The sequence below is a fragment of the Lepidochelys kempii genome, chromosome 3 (genome assembly GCF_965140285.1).
Source record: "Lepidochelys kempii isolate rLepKem1 chromosome 3, rLepKem1.hap1, whole genome shotgun sequence".
Taxonomy (NCBI): domain Eukaryota; kingdom Metazoa; phylum Chordata; order Testudines; family Cheloniidae; genus Lepidochelys; species Lepidochelys kempii.
Window position 1 is genome coordinate 8,202,906 of NC_136382.1, and position 14,391 is coordinate 8,217,296.

Consider the following 14,391-nt stretch of genomic DNA (forward strand, 5'->3'; position numbering starts at 1 on the left):
TTTAAACGTTCTGAATAAAAATCATCCTCCTTCAATAAATCAGGTTTGATTTCATCTGTATTTATGTCAGAATTCTACCAGTTCTTCAGTTACCACAGAGTCTTGCAAGATGGAAAAGACTTGTAAAAAAACCAAGCACAAATCCCCTTGCCACAGACCCCCACCCCCTTTTCTTATTTGAAAAGCAGGATGACCGTATATACCATTAGAAAGCAAAAATGGCATGGAATTTTCCTACCTCTGAGTTAAACTGGTCTGGATGCATTTTAGTCGCTAAAGCCTTAAAAAACAGGACACCTTTAAGAAGTTCACACTTCAATAATATAAAGTTTATTGTCAGCTATTCTTTACACAATTCTATTAAAAGATTCTCTCCAGAAAGAATGCATGTCTACCGCCTGCCCATATTTCTCCCCTTCCTTGGTTAGGTGTGCGTCAGTAGACGTCAGAGCAGCTCTTAGCCCATGACCCCAGAAGCCAATGTTCTGAAGCAGCAATAGATCCTGGTGGCAGTCATAGTTAATGAACAGCATTGAAACACAACTGCAGGAACTCTCTTCAAGTTAATCACATGTGTCTATGAGCAGCTATTACATGTGAAGTTTCCAGAAGACTTGTGGCGGATTCATTTATAAGAGTAGCATGTGTAAAATGCTGAACTCGGTTCACATGGCTTCCCTTTATTTCAACCCCATTTCAGGTCAAAAGACTATAAAAGAGTTCAAGCTGCTTCTCTCCTATCATGCAGACACACATTCTAATGCATTCCATTCAATTTTTGCTGCATGGCTCCCATTGACTTTCATGAGTCAAGCAGCTAAAATCTAGCATAATGCTTTTAAAAAATATACTTCTGAGTGCTCAAATATTGCAGCACAAAGAGCACTTATAAACCTACTGTACCCCAGGATTCCCCAATATAGGGGAATGGGCTGAACACACAGCCTTTACACACAGAAGTTTGTAGCTTGGTCTCACATCGGACACTTATACTGACTCTTCTAAAAAGACTTTTCTTAAAATCTCTCATTGCTGGAGTGATCCAAAATTAAGACTCTGCCCTAGTGCAGAGTTGGTCAAAATGTGAATCTCAAAACCTTGACAATATCCAAAATGTTTGCAAACCACTCTGCCCCCACCACACACACCTACCCGAAAATAGTTAAACCTTGTTACTTGGTATGGAGAGAAGATAGCCAGCCCAATTTAAAAATAGACGCATAATATAATAATACAATATTTGTGCTTCCCGAGTAACTTGCAAGCCCAGTTTCAACTGACTGCAAGCTTTCCATGCCTACGTTTTAAAAATGATGCTAGTGACATCATAATGGAAATGCGGATAGAACGTGAGCCAGATGTTCAACTGGGTCCCCTAAAACGAGAACCTTCAATCAGCAAAACAGCACAACTCTGCTCGTTTCAATGCACTACTGCACCAACTCCAGGAGTATTACGTCAGCTAATAAGATGTGTGGCTCTCTCATGAGATCCCCACTGCAAGGAACGATGGATGGTCTCTCAGGAGAATAATATCGGGCCCCTCCCAGTAGAGATTTCAATTTATGGCTGGGGACTCCAGCATAACAAATACTTAGCAACAAGCAGACCTCTGTTTTAAGCTTGCATTCCTTCCCCCCGAGCTTTCTTGCCAGGGTTAGTCAGCATCATCTCTGCCCTGCTCCCAGGAGCACATCTGGTATGAAGATGGGGTTCCAGTGCCTCTTGTTTAGGGCATCAGTCCAGCTTTTTCACCATATATGGCCCTTCCAGCTCATAGCCAATCTTCCTGTAATAATTCCTGGTGCCAACTCCTGCAACAAAATAGAGGGGCAAAACTCATCAGTGCGGTGATGGATGGCAAGAGATCAGGCCCTGGAAAACAGAGATATGCAGACAAGTGATTTTCACAGGTAAGATTTGTAACAGAGGAGAGTCCAGCAAAGCTACACAGTACAGTCCTGTTTTTCTGAAGGGTTCTGGAGACATTTGAACAATGAGGTTTCAGATAAACTGCAGAGCAACCTGGTGTGCATATCACTGCTGGGGGAGGACTACGTCTGACCCTCAGTTAAGTGACCCGCCCCCCAGCTGTGTTATGCTAGGCTGGGACAGCAAGAAGGAAGCAGGCATACTATGTGGAAACCTTCACCAGCCTGCAGTCCCAGCATAGTGGCCAGAATCCCTGTCTCCTCCCCTGCATAATGCCTCACAAAATCTTTGGAACTTAGCTAGTCTCCAGGCAACCTCTGCCTGGGGATGACCAAGTTTCTTTAGGGTTAATTTATAAACCAGACAGGTGGATAGTTTACTAGAGCAAGCTCACCTACTCTCTTACAACTTGATGCTAAGGCACAGCGATTAGCATTTTCAAAGGGACTTGAGAGAAAAAAGTGCCCAACTCACAGAAAGTCAAAATGAATGGGAGTCAGGTACCTAAATTCCTTGGGGTAAATCCTAGCCACTGGGCCTTCCATGGTGCCACCATGTATGGGCTGTGGGTAGTTAGTCATTAGCACTCTGGAAAGATTGTGCTCTGCTTTTGGGGACAGGGGTATAGGAACTTGGTAAAACAGCTGAACTGAGCAACACATCTACCCTTCCTCCTGTGAAGAGGGATGATTGTGAGCAGTGATGGAGGGCTACAATTAGAATAACCATTTAATGTTCCTAAGTATCAAACTTATCCTAAGTATAGCTCTTAACACAAAGCAAAGACAAGCTCTTGAGAGGCAGAGGTGCAGCTGCAGACATCATTACAGACAGCTGAAGAGCTCTGAAACCCAGCAAGGTCTGTCTTCACTCACAGAAATATGCTTGGATCCACTTTAAATGTACACGTGGGCTCTGCAGTCACAGATTCAATTTCCTCATTAAAGGGGAGGCTTTAGAATGCCATTGTTGTTAAACAGGCTCTTCTCCCTCTTTTCTTCCTTAATTAGATCCTGTGATGACCAACTCCAAGATAAACCCAATGCCCTAGAAGAACACTGGTTTTCAACAACATCCAGCAGAGGGACAGCATTACAGGAGAGAGTAATAACAGCTGCCCCCACCTTATCTCTAATTATACACAGATGCAGGCATTAGTTATCGAATGAGGGACAAAGGAGGACAAACAGACAGACAAACCCTTCTCAGAGCATTATAGAATCGCTGGTAGTCAGGCTGGCTGACGGACCCAGAAAATACCTGGCATTGCTTAAAGAAAGAAACCCTTAAACTTCTTGTCCCTCCAGTCGGTTCCTGGAAAATGTGGCACTTAGGAACTGGCTCTTTCCCCATCCAGGAATTAACCACATTACTACTTAGAGACTTAATCAACCCAGTTATCAACCCGTCTGTTCCGACATGCACAACATTCACAATAAGTTTGCCTTCAGCCATGTTAATTCTTTGGGATGTTCATGTAAAAGCATTTTCCTTGGACTTTATTTTTAGTATTGTTACCAAACTACTTAAATACTTAGCATCTCTACAGAGTTGGATGTTCGCAAAGCACTGCAAAGATGCTAATACCTCTGGTGAAGTAGGTATCACCACCATTTTACAGGTAGGGAAGCTGAAGAAGAGATAATAGAAGAAAAATATCTTGCAGACAAACTTCCACACTCTGAGCAACAGGGATTTTCAGATGCTCAAATAAATTTGTTAGTCTCCAAGGTGCCACAAGTACTCCTTTTCTTTTTGTGAATACAGACTAACATGGCTGCTGCTCTGAAACCTTTTCCCAGGGAGAGGCTCTAAGGGTGGGTGCTGCTGCCTCTTTGCTGAGAGTCAGATCCAAAATGATAGGGTTACAGACTCATTGAAGCTAGAAGGGACTACCATGATCCTCTAGTCTGACCTCCTGCACATCACAGGCCTCAAAACCTCACTCACCAACTCCTGCAATAGGCCTAGAATTTCCAAATTAACAGAGAATTAACCAGGTTTCAGAGTAACAGCCGTGTTAGTCTGTCTTTGCAAAAAGAAAAGGAGTACTTGTGGCACCTTAGAGACTAACCAATTTATTTGAGCATGAGCTTTCGTGAGCTACAGCTCACTTCATCGGATGCATACCGTGGAAACTGCAGTAGACATTATATACACACAGAGACCATGAAACAATACCCCCTCCCACCCCACTGTCCTGCTGGTAATAGCTTATCAAAAGTGACCACTCTCCCTACAATGTGCATGATAATCAAGGTGGGCCATTTCCAGCACAAATCCAGGTTTTCTCACCCTCCCACCCCCATACACACACAAACTCACTCTCCTGGTGGTAATAGCTTATCTAAAGTGATCATTAAGTTGGGCCATTTCCAGCACAAATCCAAGTTTTCTCACCCTCCACCCCCCCCCCCCCCACACACAAACTCACTCTCCTGCTGGTAATAGCCCATCCAAAGTGACCACTCTCTTCACAATGTGTATGATAATCAAGGTGGGCCATTTCCTGCACAAATCCAGGTTCTTTCACCCCCTCACCCCACTCCAAAAACCACACACACAAACTCACTCTCCTGCTGGTAATAGCTCATCCAAAGTGACCACTCTCCCTACAATGTGCATGGTAATCAAGGTGGGTCATTTCCAGCACAGATCCAGGCTTTCTCAGCCCGCCCCCCCGGGGAACACACACACACACACACACACACACACACAAAACCTCACTCTCCTGCTGGCAATAGCTCATCCAAACTGACCACTCTCCAAGTTTAAATCCAACTTTAACCAGAACGTCGGGGGGGGGGGGGTGGTGGTAGGAAAAAGCAAGGGGAAATAGGCTACCTTCCATAATGACTTAGCCACTCCCAGTCTCTATTTAAGCCTAAATTAATAGTATCCAATTTGCAAATGAATTCCAATTCAGCAGTTTCTCACTGGAGTCTGGATTTGAAGTTTTTTTTGTTGTAAGATAGTGACCTTCATGTCGGTGATTGCGTGACTAGAGAGATTGAAGTGTTCTCCGACTGGTTTATGAATGTTATAATTCTTGACATCTGATTTGTGTCCATTTATTCTTTTACGTAGAGACTGTCCAGTTTGACCAATGTACATGGCAGAGGGGCATTGCTGGCACATGATGGCATAGATCACATTGGTGGATGTGCAGGTGAACGAGCCTCTGATAGTGTGGCTGATGTTATTAGGCCCTGTGATGGTGTCCCCTGAATAGATATGTGGGCACAGTTGGCAACGGGCTTTGTTGCAAGGATAGGTTCCTGGGCTAGTGGTTCTGTTGTGTGGTATGTGGTTGTTGGTGAGTATTTGCTTCAGGTTGCGGGGCTGTCTGTAGGCAAGGACTGGCCTGTCTCTCAAGTACGCCACTAGCCGTCACGTTCAGCCCCCAACTAAAACCCCTCCAACGCATTATTAAGGATCTACAACCTATCCTGAAGGATGACCCAACACTCTCACAAATCTTGGGAGACAGGCCAGTCCTTGCCTACAGACATATTGTTTTATGATCTCTGTGTGTATATAAAGTCTGCTGCAGTTTCCACGGTATGCATCCGATGAAGTGAGCTGTAGCTCACGAAAGCTCATGCTCAAATAAATTGGTTAGTCTCTAAGGTGCCACAAGTACTCCTTTTCTCTTCCTCATTTGACGACAATAGGTTCAAATCATTAACAAGAATGATCTTGCAGCTTGGCTAGCCACATACCCCAGAGGAAGACAGGAAGACGTGACACCGCCATTTGAGGAATCACAGTCTGAATCCCTTCTGAGGTCTTTTATTCAAAATTCAAAGCCAACAATTTATTTCACAGTCACATCCTTCAACAACAGACACTTTTCTGAACTGGCTCAGGAACAAGAAGTGGGAGGTGTGAGAATCCCGCTCATTCCCACTGTAACCAATTGTTAAGCTTTAGGACCCTGTGTGGAGATGCAGAACTATTTTGCTGACTTACCTTGGCAGCCAGACCAGGCAGGGTCTCATGCATGTTTCTAAAACAAAAATCTATAGGAAGGAAAGGAAGCCTTAGAACTAGTCATCTCAGGAAGGAGCTCGGATTAATGTTTTATGGTAAGTATGGAAGGCAGATGTACATTATTAGGAAAAAGGCCTTTTCCCAAGGTCTTTACAGTAGCTTTCTCTGATAGCTTCCAGTTCCACACACAGGTCCAACTATAGAGAGGAACGCCAAGGCTTCAATTCATGGATGAGAAAATGGTGCAAAGAAAAAGATTTAAATGTATTAAGCACTAGGGAACTTTATGGAGAAGGGAGAGCCTATACACAAGAGATGGACTGCATCTCAACCAAAGCAGAATGGACTGCTGACACAGAAACTTAACAAGTTTACGTAGAATTACTTAAGCGAAGAACTGGGGGAAAGCAGAGAGGTGCTGAGGAACACACCAGTCAGACAACTATGCCCACTAGAAGAAAAGGAGTACTTGTGGCACCTTAGAGACTAACAAATTTATTTGAGCATAAGCTTTCGTGAGCTACAGCTCACCTCATCGGATGCATGCAGTGGAAAATACAGTGGGGAGATTTATATACACAGAGAACATGAAACAATGGGTGTTACCATACACACTGTAACAAGAGTGATCAGGTAAGGTGAGCTATTACCAGCAGGAGAGCTGGGGGGAAAAAAAACCTTTTGTAGTGATAATCAAGGTGGGCCATTTCCAGCAGTTGACAAGAACCGTGTGAGGAACAGTGTTTTGTGTGTGTGTGTGTGTAAACATGGGAAAATAGTTTTACTTGTGTAATGACACATCCACTCCCAGTCTTTATTCAAGCCTAAGTTAATTGTATCCAGTTTGCAAATTAATTCCAATTCAGGAGTCTCTCATTGGAGTCTGTTTTTGAAGTTTTTTTATTGAAGAATTGCAACTTTTCGGTCTGTAATCGAGTAACCAAAGAGATTGAAGTGTCCTCCGACTGGTTTTTGACCAGCCTCCTCACCTGAAGCAAATACTCACCAGCAACCACACACCACACAACAGAACCACTAACCCAGGAACCTATCCTTGCAACAAAGCCTGTTGCAAACTGTGTCCACATATCTATTCAGGGGACACCATCATAGGGCCTAATCACATCAGCCACACTATCAGAGGCTCGTTCACCTGCACATCTACCAATGTGATCTATGCCATCATATGCCAGCAATGCCCCTCTGCCATGTACATTGGTCAAACTGGACAGTCTCTACGTAAAAGAATAAATGGACACAAATCAGATGTCAAGAACTATAACATTAAAAAAAAAGCTTTCGTGAGCATCCGATGAAGTGAGCTGTAGCTCACGAAAGCTTATGCTCAAATAAATTTGTTAGTCTCTAAGGCGCCACAAGTACTCCTTTTCTTTTTTAGTAATACAAAGGTATCTGTGACTGATGAAATATAGGTCAGAAAAATGTGCCCCTTTGGAAAAGTTACAGGGTGTCTAACCAAGGAGTTAAATAAAAATAGGTACACTATGAAAAACAAGAATGTGCGTCTCTACACCAATGGGAAAAGCTTGTAAGTAAATGCAGGTAAATTGGAATCCCTGGCAACAGAAGACAAGCTTAACATAATATGCATTACTGAAACATGGTGGAAAAATAGATGAATGGAACACTAAACTGCCTAAAAATTATACAGGAAGAAAAGGTCATAGACACAGGGGAATAGCACTATACATGCAAGTTTTCGTAGTATCTAATGAAAAATTTCATAATGAAAAAGGACCATATAGGAGAATCTATATGGATACAAATCCCAAGTCATGAGAATACAAATAAACTAACAGGGTTATATTACCATCCTCCTGGTCAAGAAAAGGATAGTGAGTGCACAGTGCCAAGAGAAATCAAAGCGGCAACTAACGAAACAATACACAGTTCCAACTACTCACAGATAACTTGGTTATATATCACAATGGGACACTTAGTGTGTCTACAATACATTTTTACAAGGTACGTCTGGTGTAAAGATCTTGGTGATGTGACTCTTCTCTTTACTACTCACTGCTGCACATATAAATCTACAACACAGTTTCCACCCAGCCAGCTGATGGGCCTTTTTCATAGAATATCAGGGTTGGAAGGGACCTCAGGAGGTCATCTAGTCCAACTCCCTGCTCAAAGCAGGACCAATCCCCAAATAAATCATCCCAGCCAGGGCTTTGTCAAGCCTGACCTTAAAAACCTCTAAGGAAGGAGATTCCACCACCTCCCTACGTAACGCATTCCAGTGCATCACCACCCTCCTAGTGAAGCTAGGTGAAGCTACCCAGATAAAGCCCAACATTCCCATCGCACCAAACAATGCATCTATATTCTGATGAAGAGGATAGACATAGTCCAGAATCATCCATCAATAATGGGGTAAGAGTCTCACACACACTGGATTGAGGAGATTTTTTAAAAATGAACACAGTTAATTGGGGTTTTTAAAGTAGCAAACATAAAAATTTCCTTGAAAGTGCTTGAATTATTCACAAGACTTGGCTTTAAACCAAGCCCTGCTCCGCGTGGCTGAAAAATCCTGCCTCAGGTTTGCTTGGAGAGTTTAGACTGAAGCACCTGTATTAACCCAGAGACCATAGTTGCTCTGAACAGCACAGTCCATAAAACCAAACGCCCTGCGCAACACGGTTGGAACACTAACTGGGAATGAAAACACTGATGCTAAAAATCTCCACCAGGCATGGCATGTGGCAGCCTGCCTGTTAAACACAGATCAGTGTAAACACATCACCGCTGTGATCCCATCTCTACACTACATTGAATAAGGAGTTACATTTAAGGTCCTTAATGGAATGGGACTGGGATCTCTCACTGTTTCTCCTGGGCTCATCAGGAATGTCACCTATGCTAGAAGAGAGAGGACTTGTAGAGAAAGGGGACAGAATTTTCTTGTCAGGTGACCTGTGACTACATAATTCTATCCTATCTTAGTGTTTTCTGGAGTATCCATCAGTTTAGTACTTTCATCTAAGTGCTTCCAGGTAAATTAAGTCTACTTGGCAAGGTCTCTAGTGAATTTAATGGGGTCTTCAGTTGTTCTCCCACAGGAAGTCAGAATGATCATGACTCTCAGTGAACTCAGGACAAATGTAAGATCCAACTTTTTATCCCAGCATTTCTATAGTAAAAACCAACCAATTTATTTGAGCATAAGCTTGCGTGAGCTACAGCTCACTTCATCGGATGCATAAAGTGGAAAGTACAGTGATGAGATTTTATATATACACACAGACCATGAAAAAAACCATGAAAAAATATACATTGTAAGGAGAGTGATCACTTAAGATGAGCTATTACCAGCAGGAGAGTGGGGCGGGGAGAGAAAACCTTTAGAAGTGATAATCAAGGTGGGCCATTTCCAGGAGTTAACAAGAACGTGGGGGGCAGGGGGGGGGAGGAGGATAGTTTCACTTAGTATAATGACTCAACCACTCCCAGTCTCTATTCAAGCCTAAGTTAATTGTATCCAATTTGCAAATTAATTCCAATTCAGCAGTCTCTCCTTGGACCTGGGGTATTCTATCTGCTACCCAAGATCCATAAACCTGGAAATCCTGGACGCCCCATCATCTCAGGCATTGGCACCCTGACAGCAGGATTGTCTGGCTATGTAGACTCCCTCCTCAGGCCCTACACTACCAGCACTCCCAGCTATCTTCGAGACCACCACTGACTTCCTGAGGAAACTACAATCCATCCGTGATCTTCCTGAAAACACCATCCTGGCCACTATGGATGTAGAAGCCCTCTACACCAACATTCCACACAAAGATGGACTACAAGCTATTAGGAACTGTATCCCCGATAATGTCACAGCAAACCTGGTGGCTGAACTTTGTGACTTTGTCCTCACCCATAACTATTTCACATTTGGGGACAATGTATACCTTCAAATCAGCGGCACTGCTATGGGTAGTCGCATGGCCCCACAGTATGCCAACATTTTTATGTCTGACTTAGAACAACGCTTCCTCAGCTCTCGTCCCCTAATGCCCCTACTCTACTTGCGCTACATTGAGGACATCATCATCATCTGGACCCATGGAAAAGAAGCCCTTGAGGAATTCCACCATGATTTGAACAATTTCCATCCCACCATCAACCTCAGCCTGGACCAGTCCACACAAGAGATCCACTTCCTGGACACTACAGTGCTAATAAGCGATGGTCACATAAACACCACCCTATACCGGAAACCTACTGTCCGCTATTCCTACCCACATGCCTCCAGCTTTCACCCAGACCACACCACACAATCCATTGTCTACAGCCAAGCTCTACGATACAACCGCATTTGCTCCCACCTCTCAGACAGAGACAAACACCTACAAGATCTCTAACAAGCATTCTTACAACTACGATACCCACCTGCGGAAGTGAAGAAACAGACTGACAGAGCCAGAAGAGTACCCAGAAGTCACCTACTACAGGACAGGCCCAACAAAGAAAATAACAGAGCCATCACCTTCAGCCCCCAACTAAAACCTCTCCAACGCATTATCAAGGATCTACAACCTATCCTGAAGGACGACCCATCACTCTCACAAATCTTGGGAGACAGGCCAGTCCTTACCTACAGACAGCCCCCCAACCTGAAGCAAATACTCACCAGCAACCACACACCACACAACAGAACCACTAACCCAGGAACTTATCCTTGCAACAAAGCCCGTTGCCAACTGTGCCCACATATCTATTCAGGTGACACCATCATAGGGCCTAATCACATCAGCCACACTATCATAGGCTCATTCACCTGCACATCTACCAATGTGATCTATGCCATCATGTGCCAGCAATGCCCCTCTGCCATGTACATTGGTCAAACTGGACAGTCTCTACGTAAAAGAATAAAGGGACACAAATCAGATGTCAAGAATTATAACATTCATAAACCAGTCGGAGAACACTTCAATCTCTCTGGTCACTCGATTTATTCGATTTATATCTGGTCACTCGATTTATGATCTCAAAGTGACTAACCTTCAAGAAAAAAACTTCGAAAACAGACTCCAACGAGAGACTGCTGAATTGGAATTAATTTGCAAATTGGATACAATTAACTTAGGCTTGAATAGAGACTGGGAGTGGTTGAGTCATTATACTAAGTGAAACTATTCCTCCCCCGCCCCCCCCCACTGTTCCTCAGATGTTCTTGTTAACTCCTAAAAAGAAAAGGAGGACTTGTGGCACCTTAGAGACTAACCAATTTATTTGAGCATAAGCTTTCGTGAGCTACAGCTCACTTCATCGGATGCATACTGTGGAAAATACAGAAGATCCACAATATGCAGCCGATGAAGTGAGCTGTAGCTCACGAAAGCTTATGCTCAAATAAATTGGTTAGTCTCTAAGGTGCCACAAGTACTCCTTTTCTTTTTGCGAATACAGACTAACACAGCTGCTACTCTGAAACCTATAGTAAAAACCCATCTGCTTGTCTGTGATAAGGGGAGAAAAGGACCTAAGGTTAACTATCTGTCAGAGTTAAGTAAATTTTTATATGGGGTCGGGTACAATGGTGCAGTATAAATACCAAGAGTGAACAGAATAAAAGGTGAGGGAAATCCTGAACGATACCTCACTAGCAGATTAGAAAAACAGGAAGGAATCTGAATTGTACCTAAACTGGGTGAAAATCAGGTTTGATTATGCACATGCTCAATGCCCTTTTCAGCACAAAAATTAAATATACTCTTCTGACTCAATCCTACCACATAGGAATATACAAATGCAGCATCTCAAAAGAATCTTTAATCACTGCTCACTAGTCAACAGATTAAGAGAAAATAAGATAATTTAAACATTATTAAAGATTTTGACAGATAATGTTAACATTCTTAAGAATTTTTTCCAATTGTTGTCAATTTAAATTTTCACAATTGTGCAAAATTTTGGGTTTTAAGGATTTTTTTCCTCAATTTTTATCAGTTTACTTTTTCACAGTTGTGGGAAATTATGGGGCGTATTAGCCAATAGCGGGGGAAAAGGGGAGCATCAGTCAATAATTATTTCATGACAGTAGATGCTGGGATTCAAAGAATTAAAGTTTTTTAACTGTTAAAACACAAACTGTCAACATCACACGTTAAAACATAAAAAGTAAATATCCTTAAATCAACCTCTAAAAGTTCTCAAGCTGAATTTTTCTTACTTTGCCTATCTGTAGATTTTTATTATCACAGGTAGAAATATTTTTTGTAAGCTTGTGTGTGTACAGTGAATTCAGCATTAACCGACATTTACTGATAAAAACCTATTTCTTCCAAGCTTACTTAAATGCATTCAGTGGAACATGCAATATGATATAGTAAAAATCAGCTTATGTATATAGAATGAAATTCCCAGATTAATGGATTTAAACAATGTGCCAAGTGCAATTCTAATTATGGCAAAACCTACTCTCAGAGGCTCTGCAGGAAAAATGACTTTCTTTTAGGATTGCACAGTATGTTGCCAGAAGCATAAAGCAGCCAGGCAAATTGTAAGAACTTTCCTCTAAGTTCTGAGTTCGACACAGAACATTACTCAAACATGATCTGGTTATAAAGATACTAAAACAATTTCTTTGGTTAGTGTACAGAGGTCTTAAAGGAAGGAATAGGAAAAAAAGTTACATGGCTCTGCCAAAAGCCAAAAGTTTCACCTGAAGTCAGCAACACAGCTCCAATCGTTCCAGCCCAAAGAGGACCAGATGGGGCTGCTTCCTTCAGTACCACTCAAGGATGTTCTTTCATTCACTGCAGATACAACTGCTAAGCAACAATGGCATCTCTCCCCAAAAGGGTGGAGTATACAGTAGAACATCAGAGTTATGGACATCTTGGGAATAGAGGTTGTCTGTAACTCTGAAATGTTCATAACTCTGAACAAAATGTTCATAAATCTGAACAAAACACAGTTTGGGCCCCTGATCCAGCAGCTGACACTCTAGGCCAGGTTTCAGCAGCAGCTGAGCTCCCTATTCAGCACTGGCATGAGTCTGCAAGCTTGTCTGCCTTCCAGCAGGGAGGGGTGAGTGAGTGAGTGAGTGAGTGAGTGTGTGTCTATAAACAGTGTGCTCCCCTCCCGGGAGAGGGGGCTAAAAAACAGTGCATCCCTCTCCCGGCTGGGGGAGAAGGGGTAAAGGCAGCGCATCCTGCTGGGGGGGGGGGAAGGGGGGGAGGAAAGAGAAAAAAGCAAGGCAGACCCCAGCACTGCTGCTCCTGCTCTACTGGCTCTGGCTGCCTTGTTGTAAGTGGCTGCCCGGTGTGAGAAGGGTGGGTGTGGGGACAGACAATCCAAATGTGCCCACCTTTAAGATACTGGCACAGTACAGTATTTACTTTTTTTTGGGGGGGGGGGGGGTCTTTGCTGCTGCCTGATTGGTTATTTCTGGTTTCACATGGTGTCCAGTTGACCAGTCAGTCTGTAATTCTGGTGTTCGTAATTTTGAGGTTCTATTGTACGCCTTTGCTGCACTGCCACTTTGATGGTCGGGAAAGGCACAGAAGGAATCCAAATTTACTCCCTTATTCATGTGTGCAAGTCCAGCTGAAATCAATGAAGTTTAGATACCACAGGGCGAGGTAGAAAGAACTGGCTAGAAGATTTGGAACCCGCTATTGCGACTAGGAAAACCATAATATTATTTATTTAAGATACAAATACTGAAGTATTAAAGGGAAGAAATGGAAGGAAGTACGAACTCCAAGTGAGAGCCCCAGCTCTTTCCCCATCGGTGACATCTGGCTCCAGCTTAGAGTCAATGGATTTACACAACCAGAATGTATTAAAAACATTCCAATCCAGTCACTTACAGACAAGACACTTAATATTTTAAAAAAAGAAAAGGAGTACTTGTAGCACCTTAGAGACTAACCAATTTATCTGAGCATAAGCTTTCGTGAGCTACAGCTCACTTCATTGGATGCATGCATGCATCCGATGAAGTGAGCTGTAGCTCACGAAAGCTTATGCTCAAATAAATTGGTTAGTCTCTAAGGTGCCACGAGTACTCCTTTTCTTTTTTGCGAATACACGGCTGTTACTCTGAAACTTAATATTTTAAAATTTCTTTTAAGCCATAGGGGATCTTTTGGGTCACACGATTGGTAAAGAAAAATCAGCAAACGCAGCAGTGTCTTTCAAGAGTTTTGCTGTTACCTAAAGAAAACAATATGAGATTTGATACTCCTCCATCTTACCTTCAGCAAGATCTCTGAGAAGAAACTTTACTGAGTTCAGAAAAACCAATTTCAACGAAATACCATTCAAAACCATGGTATTTAATGCAGTACTTCAGATCAAAATAAAGCATAAATTTAACAGTGAACTCTTGGCAATTTCCCCAAAACTATGTTATGTAACTATGTGTAATTCTAAAATTCTTGTTTAGGATTAGCCTTTACTTATACAAATAATGTTACTGGAGTCAATGAAGTCACC

At 42.7% G+C, this 14,391-nt stretch overlaps 1 protein-coding gene across 5 annotated transcripts in view; it reads right to left on the reverse strand.

The window, feature by feature from the left end:
* Positions 1–307: 307 nt before the first annotated feature.
* Positions 308–14,391, reverse strand: part of ELP3 (elongator acetyltransferase complex subunit 3) — a 133,003-nt gene continuing 118,919 nt past the window's right edge. For 4 of the 5 annotated variants that reach the window (XM_073335612.2, XM_073335613.2, XM_073335614.2 and 1 more), the window contains one exon: positions 308–1,814. In XM_073335612.2, the coding sequence (XP_073191713.1) occupies positions 1,738–1,814 (77 nt within the window). In that variant the 3' untranslated portion in view covers positions 308–1,737. The remainder of the gene's footprint in view (positions 1,815–14,391) is intronic. The other variant, XM_073335615.1, reaches the window with a different exon arrangement.